Below are 15,744 nucleotides of genomic sequence, written 5' to 3'. Positions count from 1 at the left end.
TGGACTTGTACTGGGGCAGGGTTGGGTGAGATACGGGGGAACTGCGTGGGGCAGAGCTGGGAAAGGCTTGATCGAACTGGAGTCTCGTCCCTGCGCCTTGAGGTGGGTGTTTTGGGCAGCCCTGGGGGCAAGCCAGGGACCCCTGTGCTCACCGCTGTCCTGGTGGGACCCCACACTGAGCACCTGCTGGTGTCCACACCTACTGCTGTTCCCGGCTGGTCGTGCCAAGAAACTGAGGCTGGAAGCACCCAACCAAGTGGCTGAGTCCATGTTTCTGTGTATTTCTGGAAGCTGCAGCAAAGTCTGCAGTTTCTAAGGTGCTGCTGCAGGTCACAAGAACTACCGGTAACTCAGGAAAGTTAAGTTCGCGAGTGTTGCCCTCTTGGATCAAAAAGCACTGACATCAGGCTTTTAGTAATCAGAGCATTTAATGTTTTGTGGTTTTTAGTGTTTGGCACATGCATATCTCATATTTTTGGTAAGTTTAGTGGTAGTCCTGCATTTTTGGAACATTCCGGTGCTATAGGCAAATTTTGGATTGTATCTCAGAAGGGAAACCTTTAATTTGAGCACTAAGTTCTCTTCTTCCCACTGGGCACAGACAATCTCTCTGAATTTCTTAGAGTTTAAAGAAGTAGGGCATTTCATCTAAAATTTTTGCCTTTTTCTCCTCTTCTTCCTTAATGAAAAATGGGCATTGCTCTTTGGGAAAGGATGAGAAGGGAGAAAGACAGATGTTGGGTTTTTTTTTTTTTTTCAAAGTGTCAGAGACTTAAACATCCTGTTATTGAGGTATGTTCTATTAAAAACCAAATTTTTAATTCAACCCTTGTTATTAATTTAACAAGTGATGTTAATAATAAATTATCAATGAAATTCTTATGTTTCTTTCAGCGTTATACTCCCCCTACCAGAGAATGTGAAAGAATATTTGCTGGACGATGGAACACTTGTGGTTTCTGGAAGGTAGGGTGTTTTCACCCCCACCTCTGAGCAGTAATACTGCTCAGCCCTATTTTGTTTACATGTATTATATTTTGCATAGTGACTTTTTACAATTTGACCGGTCTGGCTGCAGCAAACCTCATACTTTCTGAGCATGTGAATGGGCTGAGGGTTGCTGATAGTAAAAGTTGACTTGCTGGTGCATGATGCAGTATCCTAGTTTAACACGTTTGATTCTGGATCAAGTAGGGGCAGTTCTTTCATTTCTTTTCTGTGCCTTTCCTTGCGAGTCTGCCGCTTTCTCGAGAGCACAGGCTGCTGGTGTGCTTTTGCTTGCTTTGATGTGTTTAGCTCCAGTTCAGAGGCTTGACCTGTCCCCCACCATTCACGTGCCTGCTGCCTTATCCAGGGGTGAAGTGACATTACCAGAGTTTAATTCTCAATAAGATAAGCTGTACAAAATCTTAGTAATTACTGAGTTTGTGGAAGCATCTGCATATGTATCATCCATGCATATGACGAGACAATGTCCTATATGTCTTGCCAAGACTTTGGATGGAGAAGAATGAGGTGGATAGATTTAAGAAACAGTTGATAAGAACCAAGGCCTTGTTTTCCTGCTTAGAATCTCCCTGTATGGCTTCTGTTGAAGTGATTATTGCATACGTATATCTTGTTAATGATCACACTCAGAATCTATCAGTCCACACTCCACCATTTCCTAACTGGTAGTTTGGCTCTCACAGAGCAACCAGTTAGGCTGTGAATGTAAAGGAGCTATGTCCGATTCCTCAGGAATCAATTTATACAGAACCGAAGATGTTTAAATCCTTTTTAGAGATCAAAGGTCTTTTTTAATTTTAAAACTTTTTTTGTTAATAAAAGGAATCCAGAAAATTAGGACTTTTTTTTTTTTAAACCATTTTGGCTAAGAAGCAATATTGTCACCTGCTTCTGCAGAACTGTGCAGCTTATTTAGCAGCAGCCATTTATTTTTTTTAATAAGCCTTCAGAAGAGCTGAAACTGAGGGTTTGCCCTTGCAGCTATGTTATACAAACAATTTCTACTGTCTTCAGTGGAAAATTAGACAGCTGTAGAATTGACTTAAATTGTATTTTTAAGGTGTCTCCTCGTAGAAACCAGTTTTTCTCCGAGTTGAACCTTCTTATCTGGAAGTGAATGTGATCTTCTTGCACTCAAGGCCAAGATCACTTTTGATCGTCAGTAAACTGGTATCTGCCCTCTAAATCCCCCAAACTGAACTGATAGTTTAATCCCTGTGGAAGCGCACTGAGTGGCTGTGGAGACTCAGCTTGTTGAAGAATTGATTTGGCAGGGACGTACATTTGAACTTACCCTGTCTGCTACACTGACGTGCTGTGAATATGCCTTCTTCAAGAGCTTGGTCTTCTCCTTTAAGATCTTCACGCTCAGTTGTATTGGCTAAAGAACTTCAAAAGTCACCTAAAACTTCAAGACAATATTGGCAGTCAAGTGCTTTCTCCCAGGTACGCCAGTGTTCACAGCAGCAGATCTCAGCTGTGCAGAAAAAGGAACTTTTCAGGAAGAAGCTAATGACAACGTATTGATGTTCCGCAGGATCCTTTCTGTGTGCAGAATGTGAGGACATTTTCTTTTTGGAACCAGAAATTCTCATCCGATACTTAAGTTTTGTGAATTTTTACTTGGAAAAGAAGTATGGAGGCAAAGCATAATTTAAATTGAACTTGTTTAAAAACAAAGGGTTTTTGTGCTTCTGTCCAAGAGCAGTAAAGCTGGAAAAGAATGATTAATAGGGTGTTGAGAAGCTTCAATTATGGCACTTTCAGAGCAGAAAGTGAGCTGCTAATTTGAAAGCAGCAAAGTGTTTTAGGTAGGGCCCAAGTCTAATGCCAGGGTGTTTGGTCTTTGTTTTCCTGCGCTGGCTTGCTCTGACATTTCTCTGCCAGGGGTTTTGAGGCTTAGTTTTCTTACAAAAACACCTTGAGATCAACAGCTGGTAGATGTTGTGGAAGTGTAGGGTATATGGTCAGGTCAGCCTCTAGTGGTTAATTTTTTTTTTCCTCCTAATTTTTTGGTTTAGAGAAGATCCGCCAAGTCATGCTCAGGAGGGGAGTGACGATGCAGAAGAAATACAGGTCAGTAGAAAAAGCAGCTGATTGTCCAGTCTCTTGAGAAACAGTGTAACCTTCTCTGCATGATTTATAGGTGAAGAGAGTACTTCACAAAAACTAATAATCACATGGCAGTTGCCTTGAAAAACTTAAAAACATCATTATTTATACTGTGACATCAGGGAAGGTTTAAAATGTTTCTATGCTCTTTCTCAGTAGACTAAATTTTTTTTATTTCTTGATAATTGCATTGTAATGATGAGTTAGTGAATGCCGAAGGATGTTGGAATTGAACTTAATGCTGTTTAATGCCCCGAAAAATTAGGAGGAGGAGTACATTTTCTTTTAATCCATATTTGAGAATAGTACTTCTGCTGAACGTACAGTATTTTTCTGTCTTAATTTACAGCCGTAATAATTGGAGGGTGGTGATAAGCTGCAGGAGCTCCAGGGCAATGATTTGATCTGCGTATTGTAGGATGCCATTATGAATTCTGATGTTCTCATAAATTAAAAATGATGTCTCAGGATGCTTTGATTTGTTTGTATTTTTACAGTGGTCAGATGATGAGAATACAACAACACTTAAGGTAAGGTCCTGTAAAAGCCTACCGTGGGTTTGTCAGTAGTATCCTTTCTGCAAACTTGTGATAGAAACTTGTCGCCAGTTGGAGATACCAGTCGGTGTATTTAACGTTTTTCAGACCGTTCTAGACGGATGGCACTGTAGATGTCTGTAACTTTAAAAAAGTTTTGCTGGCTTAATTTTATTTAACTAAAAATAAAACGCTTTTCTTCATGCCCAACAATCACACACTTGTTAGACCGTAGGAAATGAACTGGAGTACAGCTCTAAATATAGCTGTCTTTCATTTTCACCACTTTGAATATCTCCCAATTACTTAATCAGACTGGATGCAGAAGAAATGAAGCCCCTGCAGCTCAATTTTCACAGCTCTTCTCTTACGCCCATGCCATTATTTCCTCCTGAATACATTTCTTTCTCTCATGTTGGGTGTTTTTTTTCCTCTTCCTGTCTTTATGCTCTCCTTGCATAGTGCCTGGCTTAGAATCAGGATCATGATGGATATGAACCAGGCTTCCTTGACCTTTTTTTACATCTTTTTTGAAACTTGCTGTTGCTCTGTTGTTGTCAGAGTTAGCATGCTTGTGTAGCTTGTCTGCTGTTGGTACTATTGCTTGACTCCTCTTAGCTCCCCAATGTTCGACATGTTGCTCGTGTTGAATTGGGTGCAGTGTAAACACAGTCCAGCTGTGTGTTGCATGTGTGCTAGCACCAAACAAGACAAATCTGTAGCCTAGGTTTTAAAACTAATACCTGCGAAATTTGCCTGCAGTAATAGCTTCAGTTCAAATATCTAAGCTTTGGTAAAGTGGATGCCTTAGATTGCAGTTTATGGAGAACAAGGATTTGGATATTCATCTTAGCTTTAGTGAAGATCATGTTAATGTTGCTAAAGAAACAGTATCAGACTTCTGACTCAGGTTTCATTATCATGTACAACACAGTAAGGAAATGTGTAATCAGGGGGTGTGATACCCATCAGAAGGGTATTGGCCAAGTGAGTGCAGTTTAGCTGGCTGAGCATTGTGTCTCTGTGTGGATTGCAGCTCTGCAGCCGGCATTTTACTGGGGTTGGCTGGGAGGGACTTAACTTTTGGCTGTTGCTGAACCATCCTTGCATGGTGTCAAGGCTTTCTCTTCTCCCAGTCTGCCCCTGCCCCTCCCGAGCACTAGGGAGCACTCCTGAGGCTAGGGGTAGATAAGAGAGGAAGAGGGGACAGAGCTAGGATAGCTGACCCAAATTTCCTTAAGGGATATTCGATACCATACAACATCATGCTCAGCAATAAAAGCATGGATAGAGGAAGAGGAGGGGTGTTTTGACCTCCAAGGTGGCTCTTGTTCAGAGACTGTCAGGGCTTTTTCACCAAACCTGGAACTTTGATTAATAATGAATATGGTTTGTGCCCTGGTTCCTATAAAAATACACCTACATTTGGTCAAAGAAAGAGACTCTAAAAGTAGAATTTCATAATGTGCTCTTTACCATCCCATAAGTTTGGCAGATGATTGCTCTGAAGGCTCCATCCATAGCAAATAGGCTTTCTCTGCCTGAGAACTGCTTGGAGGCCGGAGAGTGACGGGGAAATTGTTTTCTGTGCTTTCAAGTGTTGCCTGTTACCACTTTGACAGTGATGAAGAGATTGAGGAAACAGTCTGTGTAGATGCAGCTCCTCACCCTTCTGCATTCTGGAGTTGCTGCAAGAGATGAGAATGGGTCAAGTAATGATGTGGAAGCTGAACAGGGAGACACTGGGGAACGTAATGAGTACAGAATAGTGGGGCAGGCTGGAGCTTGCTGTTCTGCGTTCGCTGTCAGCCCAGCGCATTCGTGTCTGACTAATGATAAATCCCAGGTTACAGTTCTGTGCTGGTCTCTTGGTGCAGGGAGCAGTAAGGTAGGTTGTGATTATTCTGCTTTGATGACTGGCCTGAGTCGTCAGGTGGATCTTGTTTCTCTTGTCCCTTCCGTATTCTGCAAAATAAGAATACAGGATGATAGGAAAAAAAAAAAGTGCATTAATATTGATGGTTGCAAAGTCAGGCATCCAGAATTTAGGAAATGTTAGAGCATGTCTTGTTCATGCAGCCCTAGAGCTATCCTCCTGTGCCTATTTCTTCACTTATTTTAATCAAATGACATGATGGTAGCATTTCCCCAGGGAGGCTTAGTGTGTGTTGGTGTTATGTCCATAGCACGACTCCTGACTTCTGTCAAAATGAGAGGGGATTGGCTCAGAATGCAGGAACACTTTTTGGAATCAAGTGAAGCTCTAAAGAAAGAGTAAAATACGAGCAGTGCCTTTTTACTTTTCAAGTGTAGTTTCCCATGACGACATGCTAAGGAAGGATTCCAAATGTCTGAAGTTCAGTCTCAGTCACTGCACTAAAATGTGAGAGGGTTTTTAAGCGTCTGCATTTGGGGACACTGCAGAAATGCCAAAATGCATGATATTGTTTTGATCATTTGCGTGGCTGTGAGGGCTTTGTTTTAGAGACATCAATTAGCTTTAGCCTAGAAGTTATCTTTGGGCCAAGTTTAGAAATGCTCAGGCAGAAATAGTGTTCATATATACTCTGTGAGATAATTCTGTTACATGAAAGATCTTTTTGACATATGCCTGAAATCCTTCCGTATTATTTTAAAGGTCAGCAAGCTGTTTTCTTTCTATTGTCCCACATTCAGAGTGGAGTTTATAGTCTGAGGAGGTTTTCTTTCCCCTGTCTTCTTTGCAGTGTTGGTAATATTCTTTTCAAGACAAGGTTCTCTAGTCCAACTCATACCTTTGCAGTGCATCCTCTGTTTTGATGCAATATATTGTTAAGAAGCTACTTTAAGACCTAATTTAAGAGCCGGTTAGTTAAAGTGTTACTAACAATGTTTTGTGAAACTAAAACTTGAAGAAACTAGAGCTGTCACTCAGCTTGCCTGTGAATTGATTTATTTACCTTTGCTCTCTTGCTGTGCTCCTAAATACAACCACAGAACTATTGCAAAACAGAACTGGTCTCTTTCTACCTGTCAATACTTTGACACCATGCTACAGTATTTGTTTTTTAGATTTTCTTAAAGATATGCTTAATTCTAAACAAGCTATTTTTCTAAGTTTGTTTCTTTTTAAATCTCATTGGCTCTTATTTGTATATAATAACCTACTATCAGCTATAAAACAACAGGGATGTATTTAAGGTCTGGCTGTTTGACTTGCACCATTACCAGCTATTGCAGCTTTCACGATGAACATTATGAAGTTCATGGATCCTTGCTGGTAGTGAGAACAGGAAACGTATTTTCAATTTTCTCTGAAGGAACGGAAGAGGTGATTCTTCAGTGGTTTATTTCTACAAAAGCATTATTTCTGTGGGGTTCTGGGTTCCTGATTTTGGACACGTTCTCTCCTTCTACAATATGTATTTCTACTGGTGAGTAGAAGATGGCTACGCTTCGCTATTAAATGCATTGAAATGTGTGTTTTTGTTGTTTTGTTCTTCAGGCACCAGAATTTCCTGAGTTCACAGCTAAAGTTCAAGAAGCAATAAGTTCCTTGGGCGGTAGCGTTTTCCCTAAACTTAACTGGAGTGCTCCAAGGGTAAGAATGCTGACTCCCCAAACTGGTAACAGATGTTACGATAAGGACTTCTGTTTGTTTGTTTTATCTTCATTCACTGGGAGGTAGAAGAGTCTGGTGGTTCTGATGAGGAAGAAGTGATTGACAAGGTATCAGTGAAGTATGGAACAGCACACTGGCTGGTTCACTGTATCCTGTCACAGGTGACAGTGTGGTGGTCAGACTCTTCTCATTTAGGCTACTAGGTGAAAACTTTGCCTGGGATAAAGAGTAAAAACGCCCCATTTTTTAAAATAGCAATAAACTTCTTCCTAGTTATTTCGAGGTACTGTGACTGTAACTCGAGGATGGGCACACCCACATGTTTTTGTGTCACGTTCTCAAGGGAAACCTGTGTTCAATCAAGCATTCCAAAAAGTGCCTGGAAGCAGCAAGGCAAAACCGTAGGTTTTTTTAATGGATTTGCTCTGCTTTTGGTAGAATATCCATAAGAAAAGCAGTAACTATTGTGTCTCTTGTAACAGGTAATGAAGTTTTCCTAAAAAAGAAATTACCTGCATGTATTTCAAATGTCGCACAACATTTAGATAGATGTGCAGCTTGCACTCCTTCCTGCTAGTGAAGACATGTTTGTGGATAATCTCCTTTTTTGTTTAGGATGCCTACTGGATAGCAATGAACAGCTCTCTGAAATGTAAAGCTCTCAGTGACATCTTCCTCCTCTTCAAGAGTTCAGACTTCATTACTCGTGACCTCACTCAGCCGTAAGTAGATTTCTTACAGACAACCTTATTTACACCCAGTTAAAAAAACCCGAGCCCTCTGAGGGAAACTTTGCAGTCCTTTTGAAAGATCTTACTCTTTACTGTGCCGTTACAATAAGCATCTGATACAAAAATACATCTTCATGATTAAAAATGGTTCAGGTGCAGTGATAGAAGTTTCAGGTACAGTAATAAGTTGTTCTTTGAAGCTCCCCCACCCCTTCCCTCCTCCTTTGTCTCTCTTCACTGTGAAAAAATAAATGGTTTAATTTAGGGCAGCGAATTGCAAGGCAAACTATCTTTATTGTTACTTACCATGAATGAGTCTTTTCTAGTAAACCAGAATTGTTTACCTGGCTTCAATCAACGAGAAAGGAACAGCCGCCATTTTATTCTTGATTAATTATCTCAATCTTAATATGCAAATGAGTGAAAAGCAAAACAGGAAGACATTATTTTAAAGTAGTGCATGCAAAATGACACTGTGGACTAAGGGCATTTTTATGGACTGGCTCTCCAGAGCAAATCTTGGGGTTCTTTTTTCCTTCCCACCCCTCTTAGCAGTTACTTGCTGCTGCCTACTTATTGTTGTCACTTCTCATGATAATACAGCAAGACTTTACCACATCCCTTTCAAATTTTAAAGCTGTTGAAGTTTGTGTGGCTGCCTGGAAGATGCCTGAGACTTCTGTGTATTCCTAGAGCTCTTGTAGCTCTTGAACAAAATGCACTCTGGGAACTGTGATTAGGGATAACAGTTATGGATAAAATTACAAACCTGATGTGCTTGGGGTTTATCCGCTCACACGAAGTGAGTACTAAATTGTGTAGGAACAGTATTCTGCTGTAGTACCTGTGTCTGATTCATGTCACTCAGTTTAAAAATACAACTCTTTTCTGAAAGAAAATAAAATTAAGGGAAATTACTGTTCTTGTTACTATTATTACTTTTTTTTTTTTTTTTTAGAAAAGCAGAATTTCAAAGAACAGGGGCAATTGATAACTGAGAGATTGCTTTCCAGTAATTATGCAATGCTTATTTATATTACTGCAATATTTGGGAGACTCAGTCAAATGCAGGGCTTGTTCTAGGTGCTTTGTAGAGGGTTTCCAAGCATAGTAGTCCTGTGTTAAGTAGCTTATGACGCGATAAGATTTGTCTTGTTCAAAACATGAAACAGTTGCAGTAGTGTTGTACAACTGCCTTCTTTTTTTATTCCTGCAACTCTAATAGCACTTGCTTCCCCCTATTTGTTGGTGCATTAAAAAAATGGTAGATAGCAACATCCTCCTCTTATCTGTGCATTTATGGAGTGCCGGCAACGCTGTCAGTCCGATTCTGATGCCAGCTTTTATATTATGTATCATTTCCATCATTATAAGGTGCAGGGAAGTAGACTGAGAAGGAGGGGAGAAGACAGAAAATCTGTTGGACTAAGGAAACAATTGTGAGTCTTGACAATTCATGATTCTGGAATCGTAGAGACTGAAGGGTGAGGGACATTTCAGACATGAGTCAGTAGTGATTCTCAGAGGACTTTGGTGCTTTACCAAGGAGGTTTTTTCATGGTTTCCCCAACTAGGTGACTTGGCCAGGTGTCTTGAGGACAGTTTGCTCAGAGTTGAGCACTAAAATTTAATGTGTTCATTGTTGTAACTACTTTCAGGACTGAGTCTTGTGGTTCTGAAAAGAGCTGTACACTTTATCATTCCTTTGTGAATGTTAAATTACATGGGTTTTGTATTCTACTCTTTTGTATAAAGAGACTCAGCAAAACATACCCTGAGCTCCTTGGAGAATTCCTGTTTCATCAGCCACTTTCTAATGAGTTTGGGACACAATCAGGTATTTAGTGAGCACCATGTGATTTAGAAGACGTGGCAGCTCTGTGCATGTGTGTGTGTTTGTGCTCTTAGTTATGCCATTGGTATGGTAGTGGACGTTGACCACCTTCACCACGACTGAAATTAGTGCATTTTCTGTCAGGTTTTGTCATGTGTCAGGTGAAGTTAGAGCCTCAGCTACTCACCTTGCCTTCCTCAGACAGTGCTGACTTAATGGCAGAGGCAGTGAAAGCTTTCTGACTTCTCTGTTGCGAGATTTCACAGCATGGGTGTTAACTAGAACCATCAGTAATTTCACCTTAAATTCACACCAGACTGGACAGTGGTGGCTGAGAGGCCTGTAGCAGGCACACTCTCCTCTACTGATCCTGCTGTGGGAGAATAACCTCTAGCAGAAAGACAGCCCCTCCATCTGCATTAGCCCAATCCTTTCAGACTCCTTTTCCAGGAGTCCGCCAGATAGCACAGCTCAGCTAGTGGATGTTAAGTAAGCAAACCTTGTGACACGAGTGTGGGATCATCATCTAATCTAAAGGGTAAGGTTAATTTGAAGGGGGTTGTATTTTTATTTCCCTTCCTATAAAGTCTAACCTAATTTGGTGTAAATTTGGGTTATGGGTTTTTTTGTCAGAACAGGCTCTGTTGTTTCGGTAAGGTAGAGTTAATACAGGCAGCGCAGCCTTGTTGTTTCCATAAACTGAAATGGAAGCTGTACTTACGACTAGAGGGACGTGTGTACTGTGTAAAATCGCTTTGGGATCTATGCATGTTCTATTCTGTGAATATGCTGTACTTGATTAAAGCACATCTTAATGTCCAGCCTGTGCATGGCATTTCTAAATTACTGCATTACTTGTACAATATGTCCCCACCCAAACAGTGAAATGATTACTGCTGAATCAGAACTGTGGTCTTCCTTAATTATGCTATTGATTAGCTGCCAGTGCCTTAGTCCTTAGCAAGCAGAAATTAAAAATATAGCTGGCACAAGAACCTGAAGTGCTGAGCAAATGAAAATCGGATACATAATACATCCAAATCCCTTGGAAGGGCTGCCTGGAGGGAGAACAAATGGAGTGTATTTCTACTTCTTTCATTAATAGTCGATATGGTCTAAAAGTTTCTTGCCCTGCAGAAGTTACAGCTGAAATGTTGCATACACTTTTTGGTTTGGTTTGTTTCCTATTCAATTATATTAACTTAATCCTCTTCATGGGTCATAACATGGAAAAGACTTTGCAATGGCAGCTTAAAGATCTGTTTCTTAGTCCAGCTTTGCCAGGGATGTGGGACTTGAGGAAAACCACTTTCTTTGCCTCTTCCTTTCTCTCCCATTTCCTACCTGCCTTTCTGGTATCGATCTATACATTGCTCAGGTCCGGGAACTGCCCTTGCTCTGATTCTCAACTGTCTCAAGTTCCAAGAAAACTACATCTCTGCAACACTTGAATACAAACTGTTCAACAAATACGGCATTAATGCAATGTTGTAAATTGACTCTTAGTATTTTATTGGACCAGCTGGTGCTGTGGACCTGTTACTTCCAGTTTATTCCTGAAAACTTTTGGAGAAGTTGGTTAGACAGGTGAAGTAAAGAGTCTCCAAGTAGCCACTAAACCCTACCTAAGCCCTGGAAACAGAATGGGGGGACCATCTATGCCACATCTAATAGTTAAGAAACACCTACAAGATTAATGGAGCAGATGAAACAGTTCCCACTGGGCCAAGGAGAAGTTTCCAAATGTATTAATGTGCAAGATACAAAGGAACGTGAGGGGAGATGCAAATTTTTATTTTATTCAGGTGTTTACAAGAGGACTTAGTTAAAATTGAAGTGCCTGTTTCTAAGTACAATGGGGAGGTCTGCTCTCGAGTGAGGTTTAGTCCACCGGGCTCTGAAGCACATTGTTTAACTTTAAAACCCAGCAGAAGTTTCAAGCCTTTTTGTTTTTAAGCTTGCATTCAGACTACGTTTTGGATGCCAGACCTAGTGTTTCTAAATACTGAATTGCAAATTATAAAGAGATGGATGCTTTTCTGCGATGTGCAGGAACAGCGGCCCGTGTTCTCTGAACGGAACATAGGAGGCAGTGTTGGCCTGTAACGATGTGACTTGGCACTCAGGATTCCTTTTTGCAAGAGTGGTAGCTGTTGGGTTAGACTTTAGTATAGCCGGTTTTGAGGTAGACAGTTCCACATGAGAGGATGTGCTAAATGAGGCCTTTGGGGTTTGTTTTTGTTTTTATATTGATGTTTTACTCACATCCCATTTTTCCTAGCAATTTACAGTATAGTACAAGATCCCCTTTTGAATGGTATATGTTTCTTCTAGTCTTTAAAGTTCCAGCAAAGTTCAATATTCAAGAAACAAAGTTGCAGTTCAAAGGCTGTTAGAATTTTCTCCTTGATATTTTTTTTCTTTTTTAAATTAAGGTTTTGCAATGAGATGATAGCAGGGTAACTGTCAGGTACAGAATAACTTTGACAATTCTCATTCATGTTTATTATAATCTCAGTGATTTGCAAATGTGTTCAGGGCTCTCTTAGCAGGATAGATACTAGAGGTCTTCAAACCTTCTTAAATTGCTTTTCTCAGTGTTCAAAACTGATTATATATTGTGTCCTGTCATCATGTATAGGCATTTGGAGATTAACATACAGCTGCTGTGTGCAGAGAGACCTTGATTCTTCTCTTCTTGACATCTAAACACGTATCTTTAAACAAGCTGTTGACCACAGCACAAGGGCTATAAGCAGCAGAGTTTAATTCCTTCCCCCTTAGCAGTATTCAAAATGACAATGTCCAAAGACTTCAGAAAAGAGGGCACACATATGTCTCAGTTTTGGGTTCCTGAAGATTGATCTTTCGAGTACCTCCAAACCTGAATACAGTGTGGGTTTAAGAATCCCTGCTTAGCCCTCTGCCTCTTGGGATCAAAACGCTGTATGTAATAGACAAATTCAGCTGGGTCTGAGCAGTTAATGCTACAGAAGTTGGTAAAAAATATAAAGTGGTAACTACATCAAGTTGCCCAAAATTTACCCTTCAAAAAGGGGTGGTAGTATTGTCCTTTTGTTGACAAAAACTCACAGTACTATTTAGAAGGAAAGCAAGACTACAAAATTCTGAGGTTATTTTGACCTTTGCTGCATTATCCCATTTTTTCCTCATTTGTACTTGATCCTGTGTCATTAACGCTCAAGAAAAATAGCATTAATGCATCTTGCAGTATTTTTGTCTATATTCATCATTTGGCCTGTTTGCTTGATTTGGCTGCTGGCAACCAAGGATTTAATTTTCTGACTTACAAGGAAAGCGGAAGTATCTTTCCCCACAGAGCTCTCACCCAAAATATTTGAGGGTTGAGCAGGGGACAATTTTGATTGTTTTTTGACTGCTGGGAAAGACTGCATGTTACTGGAATGAAGCAGATTGCAGGTACCCTGATCTCAGATACGGAAATCTGTGAGAGGTAATACAGGTCCTAGGATGCAGGGACTGTAAAACTCCACGTGCTACACTTCAGCTGCCTTTTTTATATATAGTTTATGATTGGTTTGGGGTGGGGGGCGGATATTTTCTTGAGCATGGTTGACATACGTGCTGGTAAGGGAAGAATTTTGAGTCTAGCAAAGCTGCAGGCTCTCATGAGTTTGTTTCTATTGCCTGGACAGATCTTAAGTTGCAGGGAATATAAACTAGTGGAAGGATCTTATCTATTTACATAGGCTTGCAAATACATATGATCTGTTTGATTACAGTACTGTTGGAAAGCAGTGCCTGCTATCGCCCCTATTTTCTGCGTGTAGTGGATATTAAAGTCTAAACTAAAATGTGTGAAATGTATTTCTGCTGGCAGCATACTGAATGAACTCTTAGAATAGCTCTTCGCTGCAAACTGAAGGCTGGGCAGCCATGTCTTACAAATTCAATGCTTATATTAGAGATGTTAAACTTCTGAATTGCTTCTTTAAGTTCCGTGCCAAAGGCAGATACTATAAATGTGGCCATTTAAGACTGTTGCTCAGCAGCGACCCTTTACACAGTTCTCTGCATCAAAGTAATTTGTTGCCAGTAAGGTCAGGGAATACACTTGGAAGGAAAATGCATGTTCTTTTGCTAATTCCCTTGGAAAGTTACAGGATTTATTGCAGGGTTTGCTGTAAAATGTCAAAAAGGCCCGTAGAAGTTGGCTTGGGTATAACTGCCTTCATTCTTCTTTGTTCCTGAAAGGCAACACAGAGTCAGCTGCTCACAGGAGACAAGACCTTGACATCTGCTTGCAGTTATGGAAATAGTTTTGTTTATTCCCCCTCTCAAGAGATTTGTAAGAGTATTTCTTAAGGCTCTTAATTTAGAAAGATACTGTGCTGTGGAATCACAGCGCTGTTTTGCATCCCGTATTCATGGAAATGAACTGCTGCAAGGCATGTTGATGTATCTCTGTTGTGTGGTTTAGGAAGCTAAACATTAAAAGTACTAGGGAAAACATGCTGCAATGAAACTAGATTACATTGCTCAAGTTTATCTGGCTCTTTGTGATTTTTTTCTTTCTTCTTCCTTTTTTTCCCTTTAGAGTTGTCAAAAGACGGTTTGGCTTTGATATATTGAATTTGCTTGGTTTGTAGGTCTTGGAGGTAATTTCACAGTAGTTGTTGTGATTCACAGTTTGGGGTTATTTTTCTCACTGTGGCTGAAATCTTGTAAGTAAAAGCAGATTTTGATGCCTGTGCCTTACTTTTCCAGATTTATTCACTGTACTGATGATTCCCCTGATCCTTCCTTGGATTACAAGGTAGGACACTGCATGATTTCTGGGTAATGTAAACGAGGTGCTTACGGGCAGGGTGCCATTTGTGCTTGGGTATGCGCCCATAAAGTTTGTTTTGTTTGGTTTAATTGTGTTGCTTAGGCAATGTGGAGAAGTCTGGTTAAGCGCTATAAGGAGTTCATTTCATTACAGATCAGATGAACTAGAGTTCCAAGTTTTGAAGTTTCCTTGCAATTTCCTCTCATGTCTGTCAGGTTTTGCCAGGCAGGACAAGTTCAGTAGCTTAAAGTCAGATGTTCCTGATGGTGTGCTGCTTGTGAATATCATAGCTGAGGTTACCAAGAGAGAAGATAGCTGTGGTGGCTGGGGACATCCTGAACTGGGCTATCATATCTTGTTTCATATCTTTGTTACCAGATTAAAATGTGGTGCTAGCAACATAGATATTAACAATAGATACTAACTGTTCCTGTGGAGATATTCCTTTTACGATGGCATCTAGTCTTTAATGATAATTTTTATGTAAATCTAGCATTTGTCATCATCCTATGAGCTTAAACAGCTTTAGAAGAGTAAATGAACCCTGTTTGGCTTTGTTTTTAAAGCACTATCTAATGTGCTTTAAATATACAGGACATCTCAAAGTTGGGACAGAGAGTTTCGTGATTATACTGTAGTTAGGAATGTCACCATTTATTACTGAGGTTTTTCTACTGCAGTTGATAGGTGTTGGGAGTTTCCAGTATCCAGTAATTGAGGCCTTCAAAATACTGGATCCATCTGAGTACTTCAGCTTAGGAAATGCAGAAACTTGAGGAAGTGCCAGAGATGTGCTTTAATTACCAGGCAGTCTGTCCTATTGACTAGAATAGTTTGGTTACTATTTCTATCCTGTGTCCTTATTTTAACTGGTTTGCGTCTTCAAAGACGTCACAGAATTCTGCTTGGGTGTATACCAGAATAGAGGGTGATTTGGTTAAATTTAATTCTGCTCATCATCTCTTTTGACTAGGGAGCAACTTTCTGCCAATTCCGTGACAGATTTGTTGTGCAGCAGGGTTTTTTGTTTTCTATGCTTTGTGGTTAATGTAACTTTGAAGTTGTTTCATAAATAATTTCACAGTTACAAATACCGTACAAAGTTGAGG

The 15,744-nt window shown here is 40.2% G+C and overlaps 1 protein-coding gene across 1 annotated transcript in view; it reads left to right on the top strand.

The window, feature by feature from the left end:
* Positions 1-894: 894 nt before the first annotated feature.
* Positions 895-15,744, top strand: part of CDC123 (cell division cycle 123) — a gene marked incomplete at its 5' end in the record, with an annotated part of 30,150 nt that continues 15,300 nt past the window's right edge. Inside the window, 6 exons of the mRNA XM_010142247.1 lie at positions 895-966; positions 3,030-3,084; positions 3,618-3,650; positions 7,141-7,236; positions 7,873-7,979; positions 14,572-14,620. Coding sequence (XP_010140549.1) covers positions 895-966; positions 3,030-3,084; positions 3,618-3,650; positions 7,141-7,236; positions 7,873-7,979; positions 14,572-14,620 — 412 coding nt within the window. The remainder of the gene's footprint in view (positions 967-3,029; positions 3,085-3,617; positions 3,651-7,140; positions 7,237-7,872; positions 7,980-14,571; positions 14,621-15,744) is intronic.

The sequence above is a fragment of the Buceros rhinoceros genome, unplaced genomic scaffold (assembly GCF_000710305.1).
Source record: "Buceros rhinoceros silvestris isolate BGI_N320 unplaced genomic scaffold, ASM71030v1 scaffold3138, whole genome shotgun sequence".
NCBI lineage: Eukaryota > Metazoa > Chordata > Aves > Bucerotiformes > Bucerotidae > Buceros > Buceros rhinoceros.
This window is presented reverse-complemented; position numbering and strand designations above follow the sequence as displayed.